Genomic DNA, 24,612 nt, shown 5'->3' on the forward strand with positions numbered 1-24,612 from the left:
CTCCACATTCAAATTATCACACAAAGAGTTGAATGTTCTGTGTTGAATGTTCTGTTCATGAGCAGCATTGAAATGTATTTTAATACAGAAATATAGCATCCCCTTTCCAAGTCCCTTACATTTTAATAAATGGAGCCACATTAACATTGACATACTAGTCTCATAGTATTCTCTTCTTTTGACACACAATCATTTTGAAATTAGGCAACTGCCTACAGCAGATGGTGCAGAACATGAGGGTCCTGTGTCTATTCCAGCCCTGTTCTGCTTCCCATTCTGCCCAAAAGTGTTGAACCAGATCACCATTGCCCAGTGTATGCCTTGTTGCCCAAGAACTGTGAACAGTCAGGTTTGTGAGGAAGACCCAGATTCAGATGGCTCCCCTGCTCTGCCTGCCCTGAGAACCAACATCATTACAAAAAATGCAAGAGGTATCCTGAAAATCACTGCACTTTCCAAGAGACCTAAGAGCATGCAATTTTTTATCTGTCTTCTTTAGCAGATATCTGGGGCATGGACTGAACACTCAACACTAACACAAACTCTTTGTCTGAACACTTGTTCTAATTGATTTGAAAGGGATGTCAGAATAGGATTGAAAAATCTTGTGCTGCATAGAATTGAAATGGTCTTCTCTGAGACTCCATAGTCACAGCTGGATTCTCATCTGGTCCAACTCAGAAGGAAGTGAAACCAAGGCATTTTTTCATTTTGCTGCCTGGAAGTCATCTGACTCTTCATGCAAAGCAGAGGTTTCTCACCCTTCTGTTCATACAACACCTTACACCAAATACCCGAAGATGCCCTTGCAAAGTCATGTCAGATTTCACTATGACCCCGATTACAGCTTTTTCCCTTTCATTTTTTGTTTTATGCATACTCCTCAGAGTGCTGAGTGGTTTAGTGAGCAACTGCCCATGCCAGTTCAGCAGATCTCTGCCTGACTTTCATGTCACTAAAACACAGTGGCTTTCTCCATCATCACTGCCCCAGGAAAGCAGCCCATGGTTGGAAAACCCTCTCTGAGCTGTCGTTCTGACCTTCTATCACACTTCACCTCTCAGCCTCCCTTTCTTGCAAAGCAGCCGAAATAATTCCTTTGTTTCCTCCTTCACAGTGCTGGGGCGGTGAAGGGGGGGTTGTCACACTTGAGGGTGTTGAGTGATTAAACTTTGCCTACACATTGTACCAGTGCTGTGTAATTACTAAGCACTGTTATACATGTTGCTGTGATCCGCAATGTAGATGTCTTGATAATCAGGCTTCATGACTAAGGGGGACTTAAGGGAACTTACAAGAAATTGGGAGAGGGACTTTTTAGAAGGGCATGTAGTGATAGGAGAGGTGGAATGGCTTCAGGCTGTCAGAGGGAAGGGAATGATTAGGCATTAGGAAGAAATTCTTTACTGTGAAGGTGGTGAGACAGCGGAACATCACCCAGAGATGTTGTGGGTTCCCTATTCCTGGAAGTGTTCAAGGCCATATTGGATGGGGCTCTGAGCAACCTGATCTAGTGGAAGGTTCCCTGCCCATGTAGTTGGAACTACATGATCTTTAAGGTCTCTTGCAACCCAAACCTTTCTATGATCCTATGATTTTGCAACTGACCCTTACGAGCATGTTGTAGCACTGTCATCTTCCCTGATAAAAAAAAACAAAAACAAGCAAACAAATAAATAAGAACAAAAGAACAAAAACTCCCAAACCAATAAACAAAATAACAATCAAACCAAACAAAAATCAAAACCAAAAATCAAATCAAATGAAAAGAACCGACCCACCACTCTCCTACAGATAAGGATATGCCTATACATCATGGAGGGTATAATTGGCTGCTCCTTCCAACCACTGGATCTCTGTGATTTAGAGGATGTGATCAGTAAGGATAATGTTGGCACAAATCATCTGCTTTGTTTTATATGATGCCTTGAGAGGCTACCTATAACATAGGCTAGACAGAGTTAAAGGAATAAAGTGGGTATTTATTAAAAAGGCCTTCAAAGGATACACCTTGGGCAGTACAAGGTGTCACGAGTTTTTACACTTCTATAAGTTTGGTCCATTTACATATTGGGGTTAATTGTCCAATTACAGCTTCAGGTTTTGAAATCCCTCCTAGATTGCTCTCCTCCATTCCCAAAGAAAAGTTGTTTATACTTTTTGGACCTGAAGCTGCAACGTTGTCCTTGGTTCTCAGGCTGGAAAAGGATTGTTTTGTCTAACTAAACTGTGAAGAGAACTTGCTAACACTTTATATGAAGTTCAGAGTTATATATTAATGCAGTACAGAATCTGGAAAATAGGAAAGTTCATACTTAGGACATCAATAAGACAAAATTTCAGGGTAGAGGGAAGTTCTGAAATGCTCAAAATTAACTGTTTTTACATTTTTCTAAACAAAATTTCAGCCCATTCCAAGGACAGTTTGGAGTGCTGGAAGAGAGAGCAAGAAAAATTAGTTTGTACAATCTGAAATATGACACAAGGAAGACCCTTTGGCCTCCATTACATAGTCCTATCTGCATGCAAATGCAGACAGGAAAATCTTATTTATCCCTCTTTCCTCTCAAAAATTTCTCACACACATTAGCTGTTGAGTCTTCTGAGGAAAGGGAAGGGAGAAGAAACTAACACTCAGTGGTGTTAGACATCTAGACAGACAGACAACCAAATAGATAATGAGCTGATGGGTACAATTTAGCTTAGAGTGTCAGTAAATTCAAAATCATAAAAATCTTGTTACGTTGACTCACGCAAGGCACCTGTTTCATACTTTCCTTCAGTTTTTTAATTTGGTAAACCCATGCAGGAATTCCCCACCAAAGACTAATGATTCCTTTCTAAATTAGCAACAGGAAATAATTACCTCTCATGGTGTGAGTACTCATCTATCCCGTAAGTAAGAGTTTAAGCTTTTGCTTTGCCCAAGAAGAAGAGGATAGCCAGGAGTAGCTGTTCTGGGCTGGCCTTTCTCACACACTGTGGTGGACTTTACTTAAATTCTTAACTGTATCACTGTCAGCTCTGTATTGTCCAAACACTCCAGTAAAAACATAATATAAATATTCAGGACATGTGTTAAAATAATTTTCTGTATATGATAAATATTTTCCCCAAGAACATCTGTCCTCATGGATAGCTGGAACAGCTAACGTTGTTCATGTTCCTGTTTCTAAAATCAGCATAATTCTGTCTTCGTTTTCTTTTCCTTGAAAGACTGTTGAGCCGACGTAAATGAGGAATTCTGAGCCTGGAAGGATAGACCTAACTCACACATTTTCTCATTGCTTATTCTTCATCGACTGCAATATGCAATGGAGATCAAAGTTTCCTTCTTGCTTCTGGCGCCATATTTCAAGTTGGTACAAGCTGGTATTCCAGCTTTCCAAAAAAACACAGACTGCATGTATGAATGATTTAGAAACTATAAGGTACCCATGAGAGCTAACCATGAGAAAGTTGGGTGAAATTCCAAAGTACTCTTTTTCTTGTATTAAAATCTGGAAAAAAAATGTGGCAATGTAGCAAACAGTGATGGACAAACAGGGTGTGCATTTTTACTTTGTATTCTCACTGTCTGGAATTTTTCCACATATTCAAATTCTGATTGAAATCTATTGCCTATAAAAGAGAGTAAAATTCTAACTCTTATTCAATTTTAGTTTCAGTCCATATCAATGGAAAAGCAGCAAAATTGCTGACACAGCAGCAGTCTAAATGGTGGCTTGTGTAAAACCTCCTGTGCTACAACCATAGAGTGCCTACAGGTTTTACTTCATAAATCTTCTTCTTCATTCTTCCAAGAGGAAAAAAACATTTGAAAGTTTTCTGGTTTCAGCACCATAATATCCTTTGGAGGTACTTCCCATTGTGAGCATTATATCATGTATATTGCAGCATTTGTTTCCACTTTAAAGCATCAGCTTCCTTTTTTATATGATTTCATGAATCTTGGGAAATGTTTTAGAGTTTTGGAGTTGGGTTTTTTTTCCCTATCACTTTTTAATCAGTATGTTTGCAGGAAAAGGACAGAAAACACGAACTTCTAAATGCAAAATAAAGCAAATAGGAAAACATATTATTTAAAGACAATTGTTTCAAATTTTTTTCCTATTATTTTTTAAATACTTTTTCCCAGGCTTTTTAGACACTGGTACCAACAACATTCATATTATTGATTTTTACTGTTAGGCAGGCAATGGTATCTATCCCATAGTGCAACATACTGACTTCAGATAAAGCATTTCTGCCTTGGTGGATGCGAAGCATCCTACAAAATAAAGATATATTCTATTAAAATAGCTTTCCCCAAAGTGATTTTCCAAGGTTTCTTAATTCTTCTGCTCCTTCCAGCTCGGGATATTCTATCTGTGATTCTGTGATGCTCTAGTGGCCCTGTTCTTCACAAGACCAGCATGCTAATATTATGATAACATTTTCCACAAATACTTCCATTAGTTTCAAGGTGATATTTTAATTTGCTTTGAGAGAGCAAATTCATGGAGAAAGCAATTCCACTGTAATTTGTCCTGATTGTGTTCCGTGGTTCTGACTTTCTGATATTTCCTGTAAATATATATGCATACATCTACTGTTGCAGTACAGGACTGAGACAAAAAAATATCGTGTTTGATCACAGTGTCTTTCCCCAATTCCCAGTAAATGAATTCATGTTTTTCTCTACACTTCAACTCTCCATACAGAGACCTCTGCTATTTTCTGTCCGTTATTCAGTTTCATTTTCATAGGATTAGATCCATCTTCAAAAGAAGCCAAAAAGCTACCAGAACTTGTACATCAAAGTGTCTGTGATAATGGCCCAAGGCTCTTTTTCAGAAGGACTATGTCATTTTTAAAGAAAGAAGACCAAAGAATGCTAGTCTTGAACCAGGGGTTGGTTTCTGTATGTGCTAGGTCAGTCCATTCAGGGATCTCCATTAATCTCATCAGAGACCAGCTTGAAACTTCACAAAATATCATGGACTCAAATGAAAATTCATTGCAGATTGATAACAATCTATTACTTTTCATACATTCTTAATACAATATCAAAATGGGACTTTTCAGATTATCAACCTGTCAGTGAGCCAGTCCTGCTCGTCTACCTCTCATTAAACCTATAGAATTTTCTCCACACGTTGGGTTTTTTTTTCCTTCTCCTTACACTGATTTTCTCTGCTGCTCACTTTTATTTGCATTGGAGATTTTTGATCTAATTTTTAATAAGGAATTCAAGTACATTTGAGTTTTCATTGTACAGTTGCATTTGCTTCCACAGTGTAAGTACTTTATCTTACAGACATATTTACTGTTAGTAATTAGTACATTTAAATTTGTAAGCAACCAGTAGTGAAAGCAACCCTGCTTTGATTTCTTATCAAATAATCTAAGTTGAAATGTCAGCATTTGGGGAAAAAAATCTGATCATTTTCTTGTTATCGCTTACACAATTTATAGTTGTTAATTATTACGTATGTACATGGAAACACAAGTGTGTGGGTGTGGGCGCATGTTGGAGGCTAAGTCAATGATCTGTTTCAAACATCAGTAAGAAAATATCCATTAAATGTTTCAAACCAACCTAGAGAGTGGACATTTTCTGTCATAATCATTTGGAAACCTCCACAGGACGTTTCCTAGAAGAAGTCTACTACGTGGTGCAATCTTTTCCTCTAAAACAATCCAGGAGACAGTTTGGTGGGGATTCCCCTCACCTGACAATCTCTTTAGTGCCATTCATAATTGGGTGACTAAGCAAGCCAGTCATCTTAATTACAGAGAAAAAGCACATCAGTACACAGATTTGGTCCTACCTGTTTCTGTCCAGCCTCCAGGACACATATGAGAATGCCACAAAGTCAGGCTTACAAGAAGTTTATCCACAGATAACATTTTACTTAGAACTGGACTTCTTGAGAGGCGTTTACTTGCAATGATTTTTCAATTAGATTCAGAATTTAAAGTGAAAGGAGAAATATTCAAGACCTTTGCTTTTTAGTAGTTAAAAAATGAAGAAGATGCTTCACACCCTAAGTACATTTCCTCTTCATCTCCACAGGAAGTAAGGCTGTCTATAGAAGAGCACTGTGGGTCGAGAGTAGATGCACTTCTCTTTAAAGTTGCTCATCTTCCTTTTTCAGAGGCCTGAACTAACATCTGTGAGGTGCTATGAATGAACATATTCTAGTCCTCTTTAGGAAATTAAAAGATTGAATTAGTTAGTAATAAATACTTTTTGAAAAAACTGAAACACAAGAAACTGAAATCTGTTGCTTTTTTAAAGAGACTATTAAGTTTCTGACCCCAAACTGAAATAAAACCAGGTTTTAAAAATACAATAAAATAAACAAATATTGCTCTTTCTTTCCCCACAAACTGCAACAAAAATGCTCTTTTCAAGAACAACAAAATATAGTTTTAAGTAACATACTTTGAAGTAGTCAAAATGTGGCAGGTTGACTTGTTAATCTTTTCCTAAGGAAATGAAACTTATGCAGTTTTTTAGCTGTCGGTTCCTTCCTTGTCAGTAACTTTTGAGCAATCAGCAGTTTCTTCTGATTTTGAGAGATTCAAAAGCCTCACAGCTAATTTAACTCCTGCCACCTTCACTGAATTTGACAGCTAAGCAACAAGCAGGTTGCTCTACTAATGATGGACCACGTGTTGATATTTTAAAGTGTCTATGTGAGTTAGTTGCTATAAGGAGGGAAATACCTTTCCTAACACTGCTGTTTAGTTGTTGTGAAAGAATATTAATTTCATCAATTATGCAAGAGTTATTAATTTAGGAAAGCATTAATTTTATTAACATCCCTATTAATATCTAGGAAAGCCTATATGGCAATTATGAAAAACTTCCAAAACTTATGAAAAACAGTAGTGAAAGGAGCCTTCTCCTGCCACTTAAATTGATCATTCTGTTTTGTACTAATATGTACAGGGCTCTGGGCTCTCACTTTACTGTTTTCAGTACCTCTGTTTTGCCACACCAGCCTGTTCTGTGCATATCTATGCAGCAAAACTGAAGGGGAAACTCTAGCATACTGCCACAACAGCAAGGGTGGGTTTATTTTCCTCTAGCTAGTGTAGATATCAGTAGCAGAGGAGCTGTGATACTCTAGACTTTAACTGCGGTGTTCTACCTCTGCCTCCATGTGCACAAGCAAAGTACAACAGTCCTTCCACGGCTCTGCAAAAGTACACAGGCAAGTTGGGTATTAATTGCAGGGAGCTCAGAATTCAGGCCCACCAACTCTGGTTTCCATCAGCACACTTGAACTGCTCTGCCCTCTCCATAAGAGAATTTTCTTCTGAAAACCATCAATTCTGGTTCAACAGCTGCCAAAAAAAAAAAAGCCCAAAGATGTTTTAGACTGACTTTTTTTTTTTCTGCTCATATAAGGCAAAATTACATATCAGTGAGATCTTCTGTGTTTGTGTGCCAGCTGTTCTACATATAGGAACTTAGAACCAATCTCCAGATCACCACTCATTTCACTTTGGCTTGCATTTGGGAGCACTCTGGGAGCCAGCAAAATTTAGTTCCTTTCAGATAAAATAAAACTGAAAAGTGTTTTCAGAAATTCTCTTGATGTTATCCAATTGTAAACAGGAGCTCAGGCCACAGAACCAGGTTAGAGTTAGTTCAGAATAAGCTCATTACAAGCACAGTGTGGAATTTAGGTCCTCAACACCAATTTTTGTAACCTACTAATCTGCTCCTATAGCACTGCTACTTTTGCTGCTGAAGACATAAGTTACCTTGCAACAATTTCTGATCTTACCTGAAATGGTTAAGCACTAAAGAGAGACGGTCTAAGCAATGGGAAGCATGAAAGTAAAATGTTCTTTGTACTAGACCCTGAACCAGAATAATCAGATACGAGTAGACAGAGAAGTGTATAGCAATAAATATTTGTGGAAGAAGCAATTAAATATTTGAAAGAAATCATGGGTCTTCTGATATATAGGTACACATGGAAACACATTAAAAATCCCTCTAATTTATGGCATTGCAGCTTGAATAGAACTTAAAATAGTCTGTGGTGGGATGCATCAGTTCCTCCTCTGCTTCCAAGGAAGTTTGTGGGAAATGTGTGTCTAGGAGTGAATGAAAATGAAGTGAGTGTTTCTTAGTTGAAGGAATGGATTTGCTTTGTTTTTTCAGCCATTCCAAATCAGAAGGTTATGCTTTGCTGATATTCACAGATTTAGGATGTGTGTGGGTCTTTGTGACAGAGGGCTAGTAATACTGCAAAAGGAATCATTACAGTAGATGCTCATTCTCTGGATAAGACTGGGGTTTCTGCAAGTCGTAAGTGCAAAATTATTTTGAATCTGCCTCAAAAGTTAATGTAAAAAATAAGACAGGCAGGACTGTAAGTCTGCTGTTGAGGACCTGGAAGAGCTGGTGGATGGCTGAATGGAAGTGGACTTCACCTTTGCAGCTGCAAAAGCAAATGGTGTCCTGGGCAACATCAGAACCGCAGCCAGCGGGTCACAGGACGTTCTCTCTCCCATTCTGCTTGGCACTTCTCAGTCCACACCCACTACAGTGCAACCAGCTTAGGGCCCCCAGCTCAGGAGAGACACTGACAAATGTGAGAATATTCTGCCAGTAGCCTCCAGTGTGGTGAGAGGGTTGAAGATCTCTACTTGTGAGGAAAAACAGAAGGAATCTGATTTGTTCAGCCACAAGACAAGAAGGTTCAGGGGTATCTGATTGCAGTTTTCCACTACCCAAAAGGTAGTTCCAACGAAGGTGGAAGTACTCTTTCCACACAGGGCATAGTGAAAGGATGCTGTTCAACAGGCTCAAATTGTTTCAGCGTGAAAAACATTAAATGTCAGAGTGAGTTGCCCAAAGAAGTGGTAGAACCTACCTTCAAGTGTTCAATACTTGACAGGATCTTAAATAACTAACCTACAGTGGCACCCAAAAAAGAAGGGTGGAGGAGGAGAATGACTCCATGAAGCCATTCCTCATCACAGGAACCATCAAGGTTCCTATGCTGCAATGGAAATGGACACTGTGAAGGTTAACTGGGTGAGGTGTTTCCAGAAGACTGAGGGGAGCAATGCCAATGTACATTTGTGGGTTAACCCTGTGCTATATAGATTAGTTCAAACTAGAAATGGTCCAGAAAACCAACAGAAACCTCCTGTTTTATGGAAGAAGACTAGAAAAGTTGGTATTGTTCAGCCTTAGAAAAACAAAAGCTGTTCTTTGAACTACATTACAGCAAAACAGCAAATTCAGTTAGTCATCTAGGCTAACAGAATAAACTGACACTGGACAAAATGTCTATAAACTGTCCATGAGTAAACTCGGGCAGAAAATGAAAGACTTCTGGCAATTGGAATGTGAAACTCTGCAACAGCCTTCCTAAAAAAGAAACAGAGATGGGTTCATAGGTTAAACATTTCAGAGGAACTCATTTCACTCCTGTGCTCAGTATCTGGAGAACATAAATTATGAGATACTTAGAGATTCCATTCACAGTCTTAAAAGTGATCATTTATACCAGTTGGGCTGGTCAGTATCAGTCTTACTCCTAGTTCCAGCCTAACTGAATTTCCTGGATTAAGCACTGAAGAGTACAACTTTGCCGTGTTTTCTTCCATCTAGCTGAGGAAACAAGGAGTTTCTTATGAAGTAATTTCTGTAGATAAATTGCAACTGGCTGATCTTTTTATCTTCCCTCTCGTTTATGGGATTGAACTGATATCTTTAATGTCTTGTACCAGAGGGCAAATTTTCATATAACTTTTCTTTAAATCTTTTGCAATATCCCAAAGTTTCAAAGAAAGGAAAAGCTGGAGCAGACTCAGAAAATCAATAGTGAAACCACATCCAAAAATGACACCTTTCTGCTTCCTCAGTAGTCCTCACGCACAGACAAGCTGAGGACATACATTCACTCTTTTTGCCATACTACAACACGCACAGTTTGTAACAATTCTTAAATCTTTTTACACTCATGAGTGAAACCCTCATTCTGGAGTTTAGGCTGGGGAAGTACTCTTTAATAGATTGCCACTGGATTAGTATGGCCTCTTCCCTTCCTTCTATAAAACCTCCTCAAAGAGTCACTTGTCTTTTCTCTATATAGAGGAGTAAGCACCAGGATCTTGCTTCAGATGAAATTAGATTGTGCTGAATTTATCTATCAGCTTAGTGCAGTCCATATCAGTCAGATATTTGCCACAATCACTATTTTGGTATCAGCAGGCCTTTTTTTAGGGGCACAGGTTATGCAAGCTCAGTTTGCTGGCCTCCAAGATGCCAAACCACTGACTCAAATTGCGGTCAAATTGCAATCTGACGCTGCAACCCATTTCTGTATCCATCTGCAACCCTGCAATTTTCTCCAAACTTTCAATTTTTCCTTCTGCCCTGCTCCATCTCGGGATTCCCCTGTGCTCCATCTTGGGATTCACATCCGTGACCCTCGCGGGTGTGGCTGTACGTGAAGCACTCTTTCCCCTGCAGCGGCAGAAAAACAGGTTGTCTTTTCCACTCACAGCCTGTGGTTTCTCATTCACAAAAAAGTTTTTCCTCGCATCTAAGAGGCTCACTTGTAAATAGCTTTATCAAGTGACTAATTTAAGGCTCCTGTGGTTTATCTCTGCAAGCTTTCTTCATCACTTGGAAATTGCTTCTGGTTATTCCTTACTCTTGCTACTGGTTATTCACTCCACAGGAACAGAGAAAACATCTAGACTGACATGACAAAGTCTGCCGAGGAGACGTCAGCAGGTTCTTCACGCGTGGTGAGGGAAAACAAGCTGGGCTGGCACAAACCACTTTGTCTTTCATGCAGGGAGGGAAAAATGAGAAAATAATGGATGATGCTTTACCAGTGATCAACACGGCTACAGGCTTCATCTACAGCAACAAAACCAGCAGGGTTGGTTAACATTCTGCTGTTAACAACTGCTCATTGAACCTTTAGAAGAAACAAGCAAACAAAAGGCTCCCCTGCTACTTCAAGGAAGTTACTTCCTTCTTATCAGCTCATTTGAAAGCACAGCCAAAACAACTCAAATAAACAGCAATGGCAGAAAGTGGAAGGGAAAGCATCCATTGGTTAATGTTAACAAGTGAAGCACATCATTAACCCCAAATCTATTTTTATGTCAAGAGTGTGAAAGTCTTTTTGAGGTCTTAAATAGAAGAAAAATAAGATTTTATTAAATGAAGAAACATAATTAATTAAAGGGCTGTTTGAAAAGCAAAACCAAACCTGTTCACACCTCAGTATCTTAGTATCTACAATATCTACATGCACCTTAATATCTATATATAACCTCATTCATAATTTCTGTTTAAGTTTCATTCTTTTCTCTGCAACTGGAGCTGCTAGAAACTTTACATCCCGCTTTCTTTACGCAGATTTTTTTTAACGTGCAAAATACAGCAATGTGCTGAGACATACAGATAAGACCCAAGCACTCCAGGCTCCTCTGTTCACCCATCCTCACTCCTCTTCTACACCCTTCCTCCTCAGGTTGCCTTTACATCTACACACCCCAGAATTAAATTTGTGTTTTCTCAGGTTTCTATCTCTGACAATTAAAAAATCAGGGAATGGTAACCAGATAGCTGATATTACTTTAATATCCTAGCATAACATGTTCTTCTGCTCTTTGCCAGTTTGCTGAGGCAGAAAACCCACCAGAAGCCAACAAAAAGGCTCTAAGAAGGTCACCATAACCTTAGGGATGAGAAGGTAGGGCACTCTGGGGATATCCAGGGTCAGTGGCCAAGGAGAAGGGATATCTACATGAACATTTTATGGGCCACACATCAGAAACTTCCCTGGCAGTGCCCATGCTGCAAGGAGAGGAGGCAGAAGCCAGGTCAGGAATGGGCTGGCTTCCATCCCCAAGGCTTTGGACCAAAAACCTCAGTATAAATTGAGAGGGGCCTACAACCTTCAGAAATAATTTACCAGAAGTGAAACACCTGTGACTTCTCATCTGCCTTAATTCTGTTTCAAAATTCATTCATCCCTCTCCTCTCACAGGACTCGACACTTGCCTGCAATTTGTCATTCACCCCATATAAACATTTTGTGACCAGACAGTTGTCACAGGCTGCCCTTCAAGTATGGAAACCTTCTTCTTCAGCCATGGCTCCATCTGCTCTGTAATACTTTACCCATCTAGAAGTTAGGCAATGGCCCTTCAAAGTCAGCCTCCCATCGCTCCTATCAGAGATTTTTGAAGATCCAGCTGGGTAAAGCCCTGAGCAGCCTGGTTTGCTCTGCTGGTGTGCCCTGCTTTGTGCAGGAGGTTGGGCCAGAAGCCTCCAGAGTTCCGTGACAGCCTCATTTATCCTGTGGACACTGTGGATTTATGACATTGATGCCTTTCATCAACCTGCTCCATCCAAAGAACTGAAAAAAAAATCCATAACATTTTGCAATTCAAACTTTCTTCTGACATATTTCACTTTATTCCATGATAATCTCTACCCTCAATTGATGGTATTCCTGTGGCTCCCTTTTCCTGCTGGCAGTCAATGCTCCTTTAGAGCAATAAACCTAGTGGCTGCCTTTACATTTCCAAATCACTCTTCCACTGAAGCCAACAGAATAGGAATATCAATCTAAACATGGATTTTTCAATGAAAACAGATTTGAGGTGAGACCATTCTCCACAGCCCAGCAGCTCCTGGCAGTATTTAGGAGGAAGCAGCCCCAGGGCAGTCATTACTTGCAACATGAAGAAGGTTGGCTCAAGATGGGAGAAGCTGTAAGGTGACCACTGCATTTGAACAGGAGCTGCTGTATCCCTCCCATTCCTGCACAGCACTGCCTGCCCAGCCACGCCTTCTCTTGGCAGCCCCACAACTCCTGAGGGGAGGATGACTTGACTTGAGTGTCTGGGCTCACTGGCTACTGGGGGCTATTTGAGGAGCATCTCATTAATTATTTGGCCAAAAGTTCAAGCATTTCACCTTTGGCCACACATCTTTGGTGAAGAGTCTGCTATTACAGTCCCTAGAAATCAATCTATGTTGTGGGCTTAAAGAAACTGTGACCAAATAGCCAAATCCAACACAATACCATTCTTAGTTCCAAGTTTCAGGAAACAGGCTTCTAATCTAATCTTCTAATGCTCCTAATGCTCTCCAAGGGAAACTGTCCCAGCTTTTGCCAGGACTTCCTTAGACTGGAGATTAGGAAATATTTTTCTCTGAAAGCTCTGTCAAGTTGCAGCCAAGAAAGGTTGTCAAGCACTGGAACAGGCTGCCCAGGAAGTGGTTGAGTCACCATCCCTGGAGGTGCCCCTGTGGATGTGGCACTTGGGGATATGGTTTGTGGTGGACTTGTCAGTGCAGGACTGAATGAACTGAATGATCTTTTCCAACCTGAACCCATGATGTAATGATTCCACAATTCTATGACTGCATTATAACACGAGGGCTGCAGCTGAGATCAGGAATTTGTTGTAGATGGCTGGGCCTACAGCAGAAATCATTTATTTAGTGAAAACCTCTGCTCTGAAGATTTTGCACTTCAGAGAAAAAAAACACTTCAGGGAAACAAGAAAATTGCACATGATCTTGTATGTGATGGAAATTGTCTTCACTGACTGTTGCTGTACTATTTACATAACATCAAAACTGCATGTGCAGCTGCTACTTTCCACTAGATCAGTGTTTTTCAAGAAGTTTTGATCTAGTGACAATTTTAATGCACAGCCACATATTTTTCATTCTTGCTTTTGCAGTAACAGCCATAAAATACCTTTTTTTTTTCCATGAAGTAAGAGCCACTGCTTCAAAAAGACCAAAATACTGTGATAAGACAAGCCACACTAAGCAACAGTGACATCAATTAACACTGCATGGGAAATAATTTCCTTCTGAGGATTTCTGCACGCTAAATTAACTTGAACAAATAATTGATAGACAGTTTTTCCATTTGTCAGAGGAGAAAAGTACCTTAATAAAGGAACTTGCCTATAGCCACATAAGAATTCTATAGTAAAACTAGAGACTGAATTCACAATCAGTTTGTTGCTATATGCCCATCATTTTTACCCTGCATTTTTTATTTCAATTCTATATTTGTGGCAATTGAATTTAAAGAATTCAATCTTTCTAACCCAAATGCATATCTATCTCAGTTTCCACTCAAGAAAACTACTTATGAAATATGCTCCAACACTTTCTCCAGATGAAGTCAGCAGTTAACTGAGGCTAACGTGAGTCTTGTTTTCTAAGAGTGACACCTAGAGTCTCATCTGCAAAATTAAAATGCAGTCCTTCACTTGTCCAGTTTTAAAAGGCAACAGGCTTTTGTCCATACTTATTACTTTGAATTGACAGTTGAATATATTTAATACTAATTATTTTACTGTGTTTCTGTGAAGAATCAAAGCAATATTTGTTGTTAGGGAGCCTGCATATGACATGTATCACCACAACATTTTGCCTTAGGTAATGTCCTTCATTTTGCAGACGCTGTATTTTGGCTTTCATCCAGGAGTGATTAATTGGTTTGCAAATGTGATTTTCACTACTGTATGAAGGGATGCATCATTCCCAGAGGTACTTTCATTCTATAGACAAGGCAACTAAGAATCTGCAAACTGTCCCAAGCCATATGGAAAATGCAGGCTGAAATACACAAATCCTAAGCTTTTATGCCATAAAATAGCTTGATTTCCTTGTCAGATGAATGGAGGCTGAGCTTTGCTGCAGCCTGACTTCAAACCTTGCTGTGAGAGGTCTGCTGGCTGCCCATGCCCACTGCGGGGTGACCCCAGGAATGAGGTGTGGCAGGAAAGGAGTTACCTGCCCTTTCTAAAGGTCCTGTGTCACTTCTTGCGTCATCCCTGACTGGACGTGCAAAATTTCCACAAGAGAAGTCTTTGGCAACCTGAATCACCTGAGACCCTTGCCCATGGATCTTCCCAAGTAAATGTGGCAGTGTTTCTCTTTGCAGGTGTCACTGGCTCCCTTCTGAGGCAGAGAAGCAGCAGTCCCTCTAACTTCCACTGGGCTCCAGATCCCTGCTACTGCTCCCTGCCAGCAGCAAGTACTAGACAGTTATGTCTGATGAGGGCTGGAGAGGCCATGCCCATGGCCAATTTTCTATTCCATACACCAGAGTTCAGACAAAAAAGACTGAAACTGAAAGCAAACTTGAATTTCAAAAATTAATGGGTGTGAAAAAACCCATGAAAGGGACATTATGTTAATTAAAAGTTAAATTACATGCTCAAAAAAGACCATGACATCAAATTTTCCACTGTCCCTCTAATTAACCATTTTGTCTTCAACTGAAAATAAATGTAATTTTCATAGCAACTCCCTTGTGTTAGACGCTTGCCAGAAGAGGAACTAGCTCTGGCTCATCAATGTCATCACACTAATGGTTCCAAATGCTCCTGACATGGTAGAACTATGAGATTTGAAGGTTTGCAGACTCTCAGCCCCATGGAACTGCCAAACATACAGGTTGGGAATATGTTCATCTCCTAGATATTTTCTCTTGGTAAATCTTTAAAAATGTGAGAAAACTAGAATTCCACCTTCTTTCTGTACTATATGAAAGACATTTTGGAAACCACTACCATCAACTTCCACAAACTTCTCACAAATCATTTTACAGTCCTAGTGAAAGCAATCCATTTATTGTGTTTTCTGAGCGTCCGATCTCATGTAGATCATGCGACATCTAAAGCTCATGCATGAGTCCAAAAAAAAGCTTTTACATTAATTGTGTATTTTTTATTAGAGAACAAATATTGCCTTAAATTAATAATAAAGATAAGCAGTGTATAATTATTTTTCTTATTTATATGTAGAATGGCTTGTGCGTACGGTTATATATCCACAACCACAAGTCAGGAAGGAAATACAGCTTAGGGGTGGGATTTTCCAAAGTGATCCTCATTGCTTTGAACTGTTCTCCCACAGGGTGGCCAAGAGGATGCCCACAGCCCGTGGGATGCTGTGTCTGCTGTGCAGGTGGCAGATCCCACGTTCTGCCGGTGCGGCGCCTTTGGGGGCCGCCCGCGGGGCAGAGGGCAGCAGGCAGGATGGGAAGCACAGCAGCGTGCTCCGACTGCTCCACAGGCAGAGCAGGCAAAGCTGCTGTGCCAGGTTAACCAGGAAAGATTATGGAAAGCCCTCTTTATGCCGCTGGTGTTGCAGAGGGTGTCTTTCCATGGGAGGGAGTTACCGCCAGACACATCGATCATCCGGCTCTCAGTTCGTTCTCAGGCCTTTTGGGTCTTGATCTGTTCTTCTCACAGAAGCAGCACACTGTCTGTCACCTCCTCATTCCTCATATGATGGTTTGGATGTAGGCCTGAATCCAGGGAAGGAGAATGTCCAGTTCATGGATGGCCTTGTAGATTCCCTGATCTCCAAGCTGTTGAGAAGATAAAGGCATTAGAAAAGAAACTAGCTACAGCCCTTGAACAGTGCAGGGGGAGCCAGCACCTCCTGCTCTTACCTTAAGAAACACTCTCTTTAACTTTCTGACTGCAGAAGTTAACCTTGTGGATGGAGCACACGGAAGCTGAAGGATGAAAAAAGCCCAAAGACGCTGCTATAAAGACACAGTGATGAGGAAGAGTCCAGCCCACAGTGTGGCACTGTAGGGCCACCAGTAAAATGTGCGAGCTCAGCATCATTTCAGCACCTCCCAATACTTCAAATGTGTTCTTTTACCTGTGAGCTTCCTGCCAAGCTGAGTTCACAACACCCGAAATTGGTACAATGAGTACCTCAGAGTTTTCTTATTAAACACTTTCTCTCTATCCGAGGAATTTTTACATAAGTTGCAGTTACAGCTTTTGCACATTGTATCCTAGCTCTAAGATTCAAGGTCCTTTAGCTCTGAACCCTCAGAACCTCTGAACCAGAGAGAAGGCAAGGCTAAGGGCCAAGGACCATTGCAAAGTACAGGGAGCAAATTTGCACATTTCTGCAAGGCCTCCAAATATGTTTATAAAGTTAATTTATGTTTTTCTCTGTTTCCCTGCCCATTTCTCCACTGTCTGATTAATCACAGTCTGGAGGGCTTAGTTGTCTCCTCACCACCTATCTCTGGCCACTCAGCAGTGGCTACCCAAAGCAGTTCCAAATGTTTTTTTTTAGAATTGCCAGACTAGGCTTTCTGAGCAACGTGGCTTGCTGATCCTCAGCTACCTGGACTGTCAAAAATGCATTATTTCAGAAAAAAAAAAGGAAAAATTTTATCTTTTGCAATCTACAAACAAAGAGAACATGTTTGAAAAAAAAAAGGCAAAGGTCCTCATCTCAACACATGAAAGGTCCTCATCTCAACTCCTCTGAAATGAACTGTTAGTTCTTTTCTGTCTCACATGAAGTACTTTAAAAAGGAGCACAATCATTTTCAGGTTACCTTTTGTGCTTCCCAAAGTCTCCTTCACATGATGAAAGTGCGGGAAAAAAAAGCAAATCTTTAAAAGACATTAAAAGAGATGTAAATAAAAGTAAATTTTAAAAAATCTTCCAACCAGGGCACTTCTTTCTCACCTGGAACTTTTTTCTTTTTTTCTTTTTTAATGATCTCCATATTGTATGATACAGATTTCCACAAAATATCATTTGGTAGCAGAACTGGCCTTAAATGGGTATGTTGGCTTTAGTGGTGATGCACATTACAAACTCTTATCTTCCTGCATATACTGCAAGTAACTAAATGAGCTAGCCAACAAGTTAGAGTATTGAAAACATTTCTCTAACTCAGCTCTGCCTAAAGTGATAGAGAAATATTAACGCCTCTGCAGGGAATATATTGCCCTTCTGCACTCCAATCAAATGTGAGAAAACAGTTCTGCAATGCCCTACTGCTGTAGGAACACAAGTCTGACCTCAGAAGCCACTCCACACTGATCTCAGCAATGCTGACCAGGGCACTCAGGCAAGTATTGAGGGCAGTGGTGCTGCAGGTGGGTGCTCCAAGCACCCAAGGAAAAATATCTGTTCCCTTACCTTGCAGACATAGTCTAAATGAAAAAGTCTAACTTTACAGCAGAAAATCAGTTTAGAGATTTTCAAACTTACATATTTCTAAAAAATTGAACTTGGGCCTGTATATAATTGAAAAAAATATGAATGCTTCCTTGTTTGGACAAAGCCAAGAACTGTCAGGGTGAGAATCATAATACTGTAGTATAAAGTCTTTGGAAGTGGTTGGGAGGCAAATATTGTTAGGATTTCTAGGTAGCACACATGCCTCTAGCTAGCCTGAATTTGTGAAAGAATATAAGATTAATATGTCTATAAAGGTGTCACTGTTTCCCTTAGTTGTATAGAGAGCTTTATTCTTGAAAGGTAAAAAATTAATTGCATAATATGTTGTCAAAAATTAATTGCATAATATGTTGTCATGGAGGAAATCCCTTCTGATAAACATCTTATAGCTCAGCTAGGTAATAACAACTAAAGAGCTATGTACATGGATGAATGAGTGTTAGTTTATTGAGGAGTAATATTTGAAAAAATCTCAAGTTTACTTTTAGCAAAGGATCCATTACTTTCACTCTATTAATCATTTTTGTTGTTCTTTCACATGGCTTTGTATTGTTGAGTTTGAATTAATACAGACATTTCAAAAAATATTAGTTTCCAGAAATGACGTGTCTCCTAGAAAATCATGGTGAGCCATCATTTTTCAAAGAGCTGTTGTTTTTCTACTAGCAGGAACAGTCTTATCTCTCTTACCAGCACGTCTTAGGACCCAAAAAGGTAGGTTTGTTTTGTTTAGACTTGTCTTGGGTAAAACACTGGCACTAATTATGAAAAAGAATGCAGGAGCTCTGAGAAACCTGCATCATTTTGTCTCCATGTAGCACAGAAATGAATGTATTGCTGAGCTCTCTAGCAGGATACAGCCACTGGATATTCTGAATTCAGTCACAGTGGACAGTCTAAACTCCTCAGTGTGTACTGGCATTTGTATAGAATGTAATTGTTTCTCCAGACAAAAATGTAATCTCTATAAAGCATATTATACCATCTGAAATGATATTGTCACATTCTGGAATTACAGCATTATCTGGAATTTTGACAGTCACAAATAATCACAGCAGCATGATCACAGCAGAGTGCTGTGAATCATGGCTGTAAATCTCAACAGTTTAGCATGGTTTGAAACACAGAACCTGAAAGCTGGTGAAGTTTTCTCCCATTAAGATTTGAATCTTTTTACATTATGCAAATATCCCAGTTCAGTTCTGACCTACAACTCTGCAAAGAGATCTCTGAAGCTGTTTGGTTTTGCATTGCAAATGTTTTTGTGCATGTAAAACCACTGCCCTTTTCTTTTGTGCTACCATGCAGTTCAGATTAGCCAAAGTTTCAATTAATTTAATTCATTAATTAATTGACTTGCCATCCTTCTCTCACTTTTTAAAATCACAACAGACATTTGCCTGGATATCCATGGCTGTATTTCACCCTAGGTCAGGCTCCACTTTCTGGGACACTGTGATTTGTGAGGACTTCAGGTTTAGGGGAGGAAAAAGGATATCCATAGGATATTTAGTTTTAAGACACACCCAGTCACTATTTGTTTACCCTTAAAAATTATGTGAAAAATTACCTACAAGTGATGGCATCATCTTAGCATCTACCTGGTATGTTACTAAGTATATTTGCACAGGCAAAAGTGTGCTCTAACTGCTGTCCTGCTGTTACTTAGGCAGAGCTGGTAAAAATGCCTCTTCTCTGGGGCACCTGGAGACATTTTGCCGGTGGGCAGCATCACTCTCTGACAACCTGCTCTGGCTGTGAGCACAGCGAATACACAGGAACTGCTCCCGTGTGCTTCATCACTGTGGCTCCTGCTCACTCAGGAGACACCACCACCTCTTTCAAAATTCAGTATGAAGGAGCAGATATGGGATGTGAGTAAAGATTACACACCAGCAGAGGGTAAGTTGTTGAAGAAGGAAAGCATTACCACTGTAACATCGCAGAAACTTGAGGAGCCACATTTGTCCCTGTGACCACCCTGTTTCTTAGCAGCTTTAGTGATGAGAGGGCAGCAAAAGGTGACACCATCAGTAGGGAAGTGGCTTGGCTCCATGGGATCTCCTCCACCTTGCACACTCCCCACAAGATCACTCTGGGAGGGAATGAATGGCGTTAAACTTCCCTGGGGCCAGTGGAGAAGCCCTCAAGAGGTTGGGTCCCCTGTGGCGTGGGTCACACCATGACACTGAATCACCCTCTGCCTCTCCATCTGCTGAAAAACTGGGGTGGAGCCCTTCCCTCACTTTTGAGATGGACAAAGTTAGCTTAGCTCTCAGGAATATACTCACACAGGCATCCATGTTTGCTTGCAGGACCTGGAAGGCACTAATAAAGTACAACTTGTCACTTCCTACCTCAAGACGACTGAAGACATTTGTCACATAGAAGGAGAGGAGCTGATCTCGAACACTGCAGTTTGTCTGAAAACAAATCAAGTAATGATTTGCCAAATGGACACCCCAAAAGTCAACTTTTATGAGGCTAAAATTTCAGCCTCATAAAACATGCATGTTTAGAAAGTGTGCAATCAATAAAGTGACAGCAACAAAGGTACTTACACACAAAGAGTAAATGGAAGATAAATTAGAGAGTTAAGTGAGACCATCTTGGTCAAGTTGTAGGAGTCATTGTGTGTGTCGTTTTTCCACTCCTCCACATCACTGTCCCATGCCATTTGATATCCTGTATCCAGCCCATCCCCAACTGCTGCTCCCAAAAAGACCAGTCATCCTGTCAGCTCTGTGTTGCATCTGCCTGACCTGTGGGTTCTCTTGGACACCTAAAGGTATTTCAAACGACTATATGCCTATTTTTAGGCAGTGGAATGAAGTGTCAGGTGAGAGATTCCTGTCAGGAGGCCAATGCAGCTGCAGATGACACCACTTAAATGTGGATATCTGTGTGTATGTCTCACAGACAAGTGAGGAGCCTTCACTCCAATAGGTCTATTCTTAAGGATAAACCAACTCAGCTGGTCTTGCTGACTACATCTCTGCATGAAGAAAACTAAAATGTCTCACACACTTACAGTCACTTACAATTAGTGACTTACAACCTTACAAGGTTTGTTTCTCACTCCCAGGCTGGATTGCACTGGGAACTCTGGTGACCCTCTTCCAGTGCCCCTGCAGAGGGCTAAGCTCAGAGCAGCTCCTTGGGAGTCTCAGCTCCCTGCAGCATCCCCGGGCTATCCATGGTACTGCACACCCTCGGCAGAAGTGCCTCAGCTGCGGGACAGTGGCTCTGGCCCTCCTCTGGGTGCCTGAAAGCATTCCTGGGAGGCTCCCATGCAGCCAGGGCTCACAGGAGGAGTGCTGCAACAAGCACACTCCTCCCTGACCAAAAAACACCCTCACACCAGCTTCCCTGGCACAGCATGACTTCAGCTGCCTACAGAGAAGTGCCTCCAGGCAGGCTTTCCAAATCCACCTCTTTCTCCCCATACCATGATCAGCTGTCCCTTCGTGTCCCCGGGGAATACCCCTCTCTCGTGACAGAAATAACACTCTTCCTCTCAGCAGAGAACTTCACTAAGCATGTGGCTTTCATAAATGTCTTTCCCAATTAAACACAAGTGATTTTTGCATCAGTGGCCATTTCTTTTGATCACATATTCCAAAGGAAAGTCAAAGTAAGAAAATGGAAAACCGGCAGTATAAATCTTACCATAAACAGCATTTTTGTAGTCTTTTTAAGCAGTCTCGTGGTCTTGATGAGATCCTTCTGTAAAATATAATGTGACAGTATTAATTAAGCCAAGCAGAGGAAGGGAGACAGTTTCAAGTCTAGTTTGTACAAAACTTAGTAACAATAATATTAATCTTCATCATCTTCTTCAGTTGTAGGGTGAGGATTCAGTAAATCTGTATTCCAATCCTAGCCTAATTTCTTTCATGGAAAACTCATCCAGCCTCTCTATGCATCTTCTATGCATCATTTTTTCACACCCTTACAAAAAGAAGTAGCTGCATTACCTTGTCTCTCAGGACTGCAGAGATCATTCAGCTTACTAAAGTTTCCAGAAGCTCAGTAATCAAACTGATAAAGAAGCATCTATAAACTAAATAAACTTTTTCAATGAGTGGGATCAACTTACAGGAACAGATGATTTTAAGCTAGTTGCCTTGACATACAGGTTCTCTGTCACCTGGGAGAGGAGTCCTTTTCTGCAGGTATGTTTTCCTGTAGGTGACTTTTTGCCTTCCACAGCAAAAAGACAAAGCAGAAATAAAAAATGCCCAGATCTGAAAATAGAACATCCTTTCATCTTCGCTCCCAAATCTTCGAGCCTCTACAGTCACAGCAGCCAGACTGGTTAGATGACAGAGGTTAACCTAATTTTGTGAACCCTCAAAGTAACTTCTTCCCCGAGATGCTCACGGAGATAACCTATTGCTCATGTGGTGGCTGATCTGTATTTTTGCTGTGCTTTTTTATACGTCTTGCTCCACTTTCAACAAATTTGACCACAATCATCTGTGACGTTTTTCTAAACGATATCTCCATATTTACTGGCAACAGGGTCAAGGTTTCCAAGAAAGAAGAATTTCCCTATCATATGAGAAGTCTTCTTTCACTTAAGTGGTGGTCAAGTGAGGGAAAGGTAGTTGAGCGTTAGTTTAGTTTCGCAACATGCCAAATGGGTTTTGGGGTTTTTTAAATTTTTCCACAAAACCTAATGGCAGCACTTTTCTGAAAGGTAATTGCCCAGAAAGGAAAAAAACTTTCCTAATTTACCCTGAAAAGGATTAGAAAATCTGTTATCTGTAAGGAAGCTGGACTGCATGGTGTTTAGAACTTCCTCGTTCAGTTTTTGAGATGGGTATTTTTTCCAGGGTATAACATCTATCAGGTGTTTGCTGCCTATTTTAAATTCTGTAGTCATTTTCCAGGGCAGATTTTGCCCCAGTAAGAGCAGTAGACTCCTTAGTGTGAAGGAGAAGGCTCCAGAGAGGGCTCCGTGGAAGAACCAGGACATCCTTGGCTATCAAGTCAATTTAAAGCCCACTGAGAGTCATGGGCGCTGGAAAATAATGTGCAAGACCACAGCATATCCATCACAGAGGTGGTAAAAGTGAACTGGTATAATCAGATGATCACTCTTGTACAAGGGTGGTCAGAGATTGGGCAGTCTCTGTCTCTGGCCTGTTTCCAACACAGCCAAATGCTGCAGGTTCCTTAGGTACCACTGCAGACAGGCAAGAGCATCACTTCAAGGACAGACTTGGAAGTTTTGAAGTAACACCAGCCATGTGAGGCTGTTAAGCCAAGGATGGTTTTAAGTCAAATGTCAAGATCCTGGGTGAGACAACTGGCTGAGGTGTGTGCAAGAAGACAAAGAAAGCAGGTTTTGGTCTAGAACCAAATTTCCATGATACTATTTTTGTTGGATGTAAAAGGAAGCCCTTGAAATATTCACAAAGGACAGGCATTTGACTTGTTTAATGTTTCAAAAGCAACATAGAAAACTTTAAACAGATCAGAGAAAGTGGTTTGAACTGCAGCTGAAATGACTCAAAGTGACCATGATCTGTTAGATGCAGCAGCAGAGCTGTTTGTCCACTGTGGTGCCACAAGTGTGCCTGTGCCAGGATATGTGTCAGCCCTGGGAGGAAGAAAGGTGAGACAGGCTGGGTGATTAATTCACTCCAGCCTCAATTCCACTGACCCTTTACACAGACAAGCATGCGTGCAGCCTGCAGGCCAGGCAGGGTTCTTCAAGCATCCCACCCACAACACCTCTGGGAAATGCATTTTTCCACAGGACCATCCACACACCACAGTCACTGAACCGGCTCTGAAGTGCCAGTGGGGTCTGGGGACAAAAACAACCAACAAGGGGAGGAGATCTTCGACTTTGGAAAGTGGAGATGATGATGGCCTGAGACTTCATGTGCATTTTAGTGCTCATGTGAACTGTGATCTCTATTTAAACTCTCTAAATGCTGGTCAGACTAGCCAGATGAGGTGCACTGAACCTCAGCACACATGACATGTGGACAGTAGATTAGCCCCTTATTGCTAGTTTGTTCCTAGAAGAGGATCTTGGGTGAAAGCAATACAGTCAGAATGCAAAACTACCTTAGGTGTGGTACTCCTTGGTCAACAGTTTTCCTCTAAATGGAATAAATGGGTCATGTAGCCAGCCTGTAGTGGCTTTTCATAAGAAAATCAATAATTTTCAACATCTCTGAAACTTCTAATGTTGCTGGAAAACCCTTGAGCCCACAAGTTTCATTTTGTCTCTTCTGTGAACTTCTATCACCGTACCTACTTACAGGGCTGTAAGTGACACCTTTTCATTTGGCTCTAGACACCTCTGGATGTGAATCAGTAAATGTCTTACTGAACTGGCTTACTTTTCAACTGGGTGGTGTAAAAGGATGCAGGTAGATGCAAGTGCAAGGTAGCCATACCTTAAAAAAGAAATTAAAATAAAATAGGGCTTTCCTATCACTCCTTGTATAAAAGAATGGGGGTTATCATTTAATAAACAATCCTATAAAATCAATTACACTTCCACAATTTTTGATATGATGATTTGATTTCTAGTCAAAAAATAGCCAATATTCTTCAACTTT

General features: G+C 40.6%; 1 protein-coding gene across 1 annotated transcript; it reads right to left on the reverse strand.

The window, feature by feature from the left end:
• Positions 1 to 16,307: 16,307 nt before the first annotated feature.
• Positions 16,308 to 22,298, reverse strand: IL26 (interleukin 26; the record flags this gene model as incomplete). Its single annotated transcript, XM_084205437.1, has 5 exons — positions 16,308 to 16,394; positions 16,479 to 16,544; positions 20,320 to 20,451; positions 21,698 to 21,754; positions 22,128 to 22,298. 5 exons carry the CDS (start codon positions 22,296 to 22,298, stop codon positions 16,308 to 16,310), a joined length of 513 nt encoding a protein of 170 aa, XP_084061563.1.
• Positions 22,299 to 24,612: the final 2,314 nt, after the last annotated feature.

Source organism: Fringilla coelebs (assembly GCF_963513975.1).
Source record: "Fringilla coelebs genome assembly, chromosome: 5".
NCBI lineage: Eukaryota > Metazoa > Chordata > Aves > Passeriformes > Fringillidae > Fringilla > Fringilla coelebs.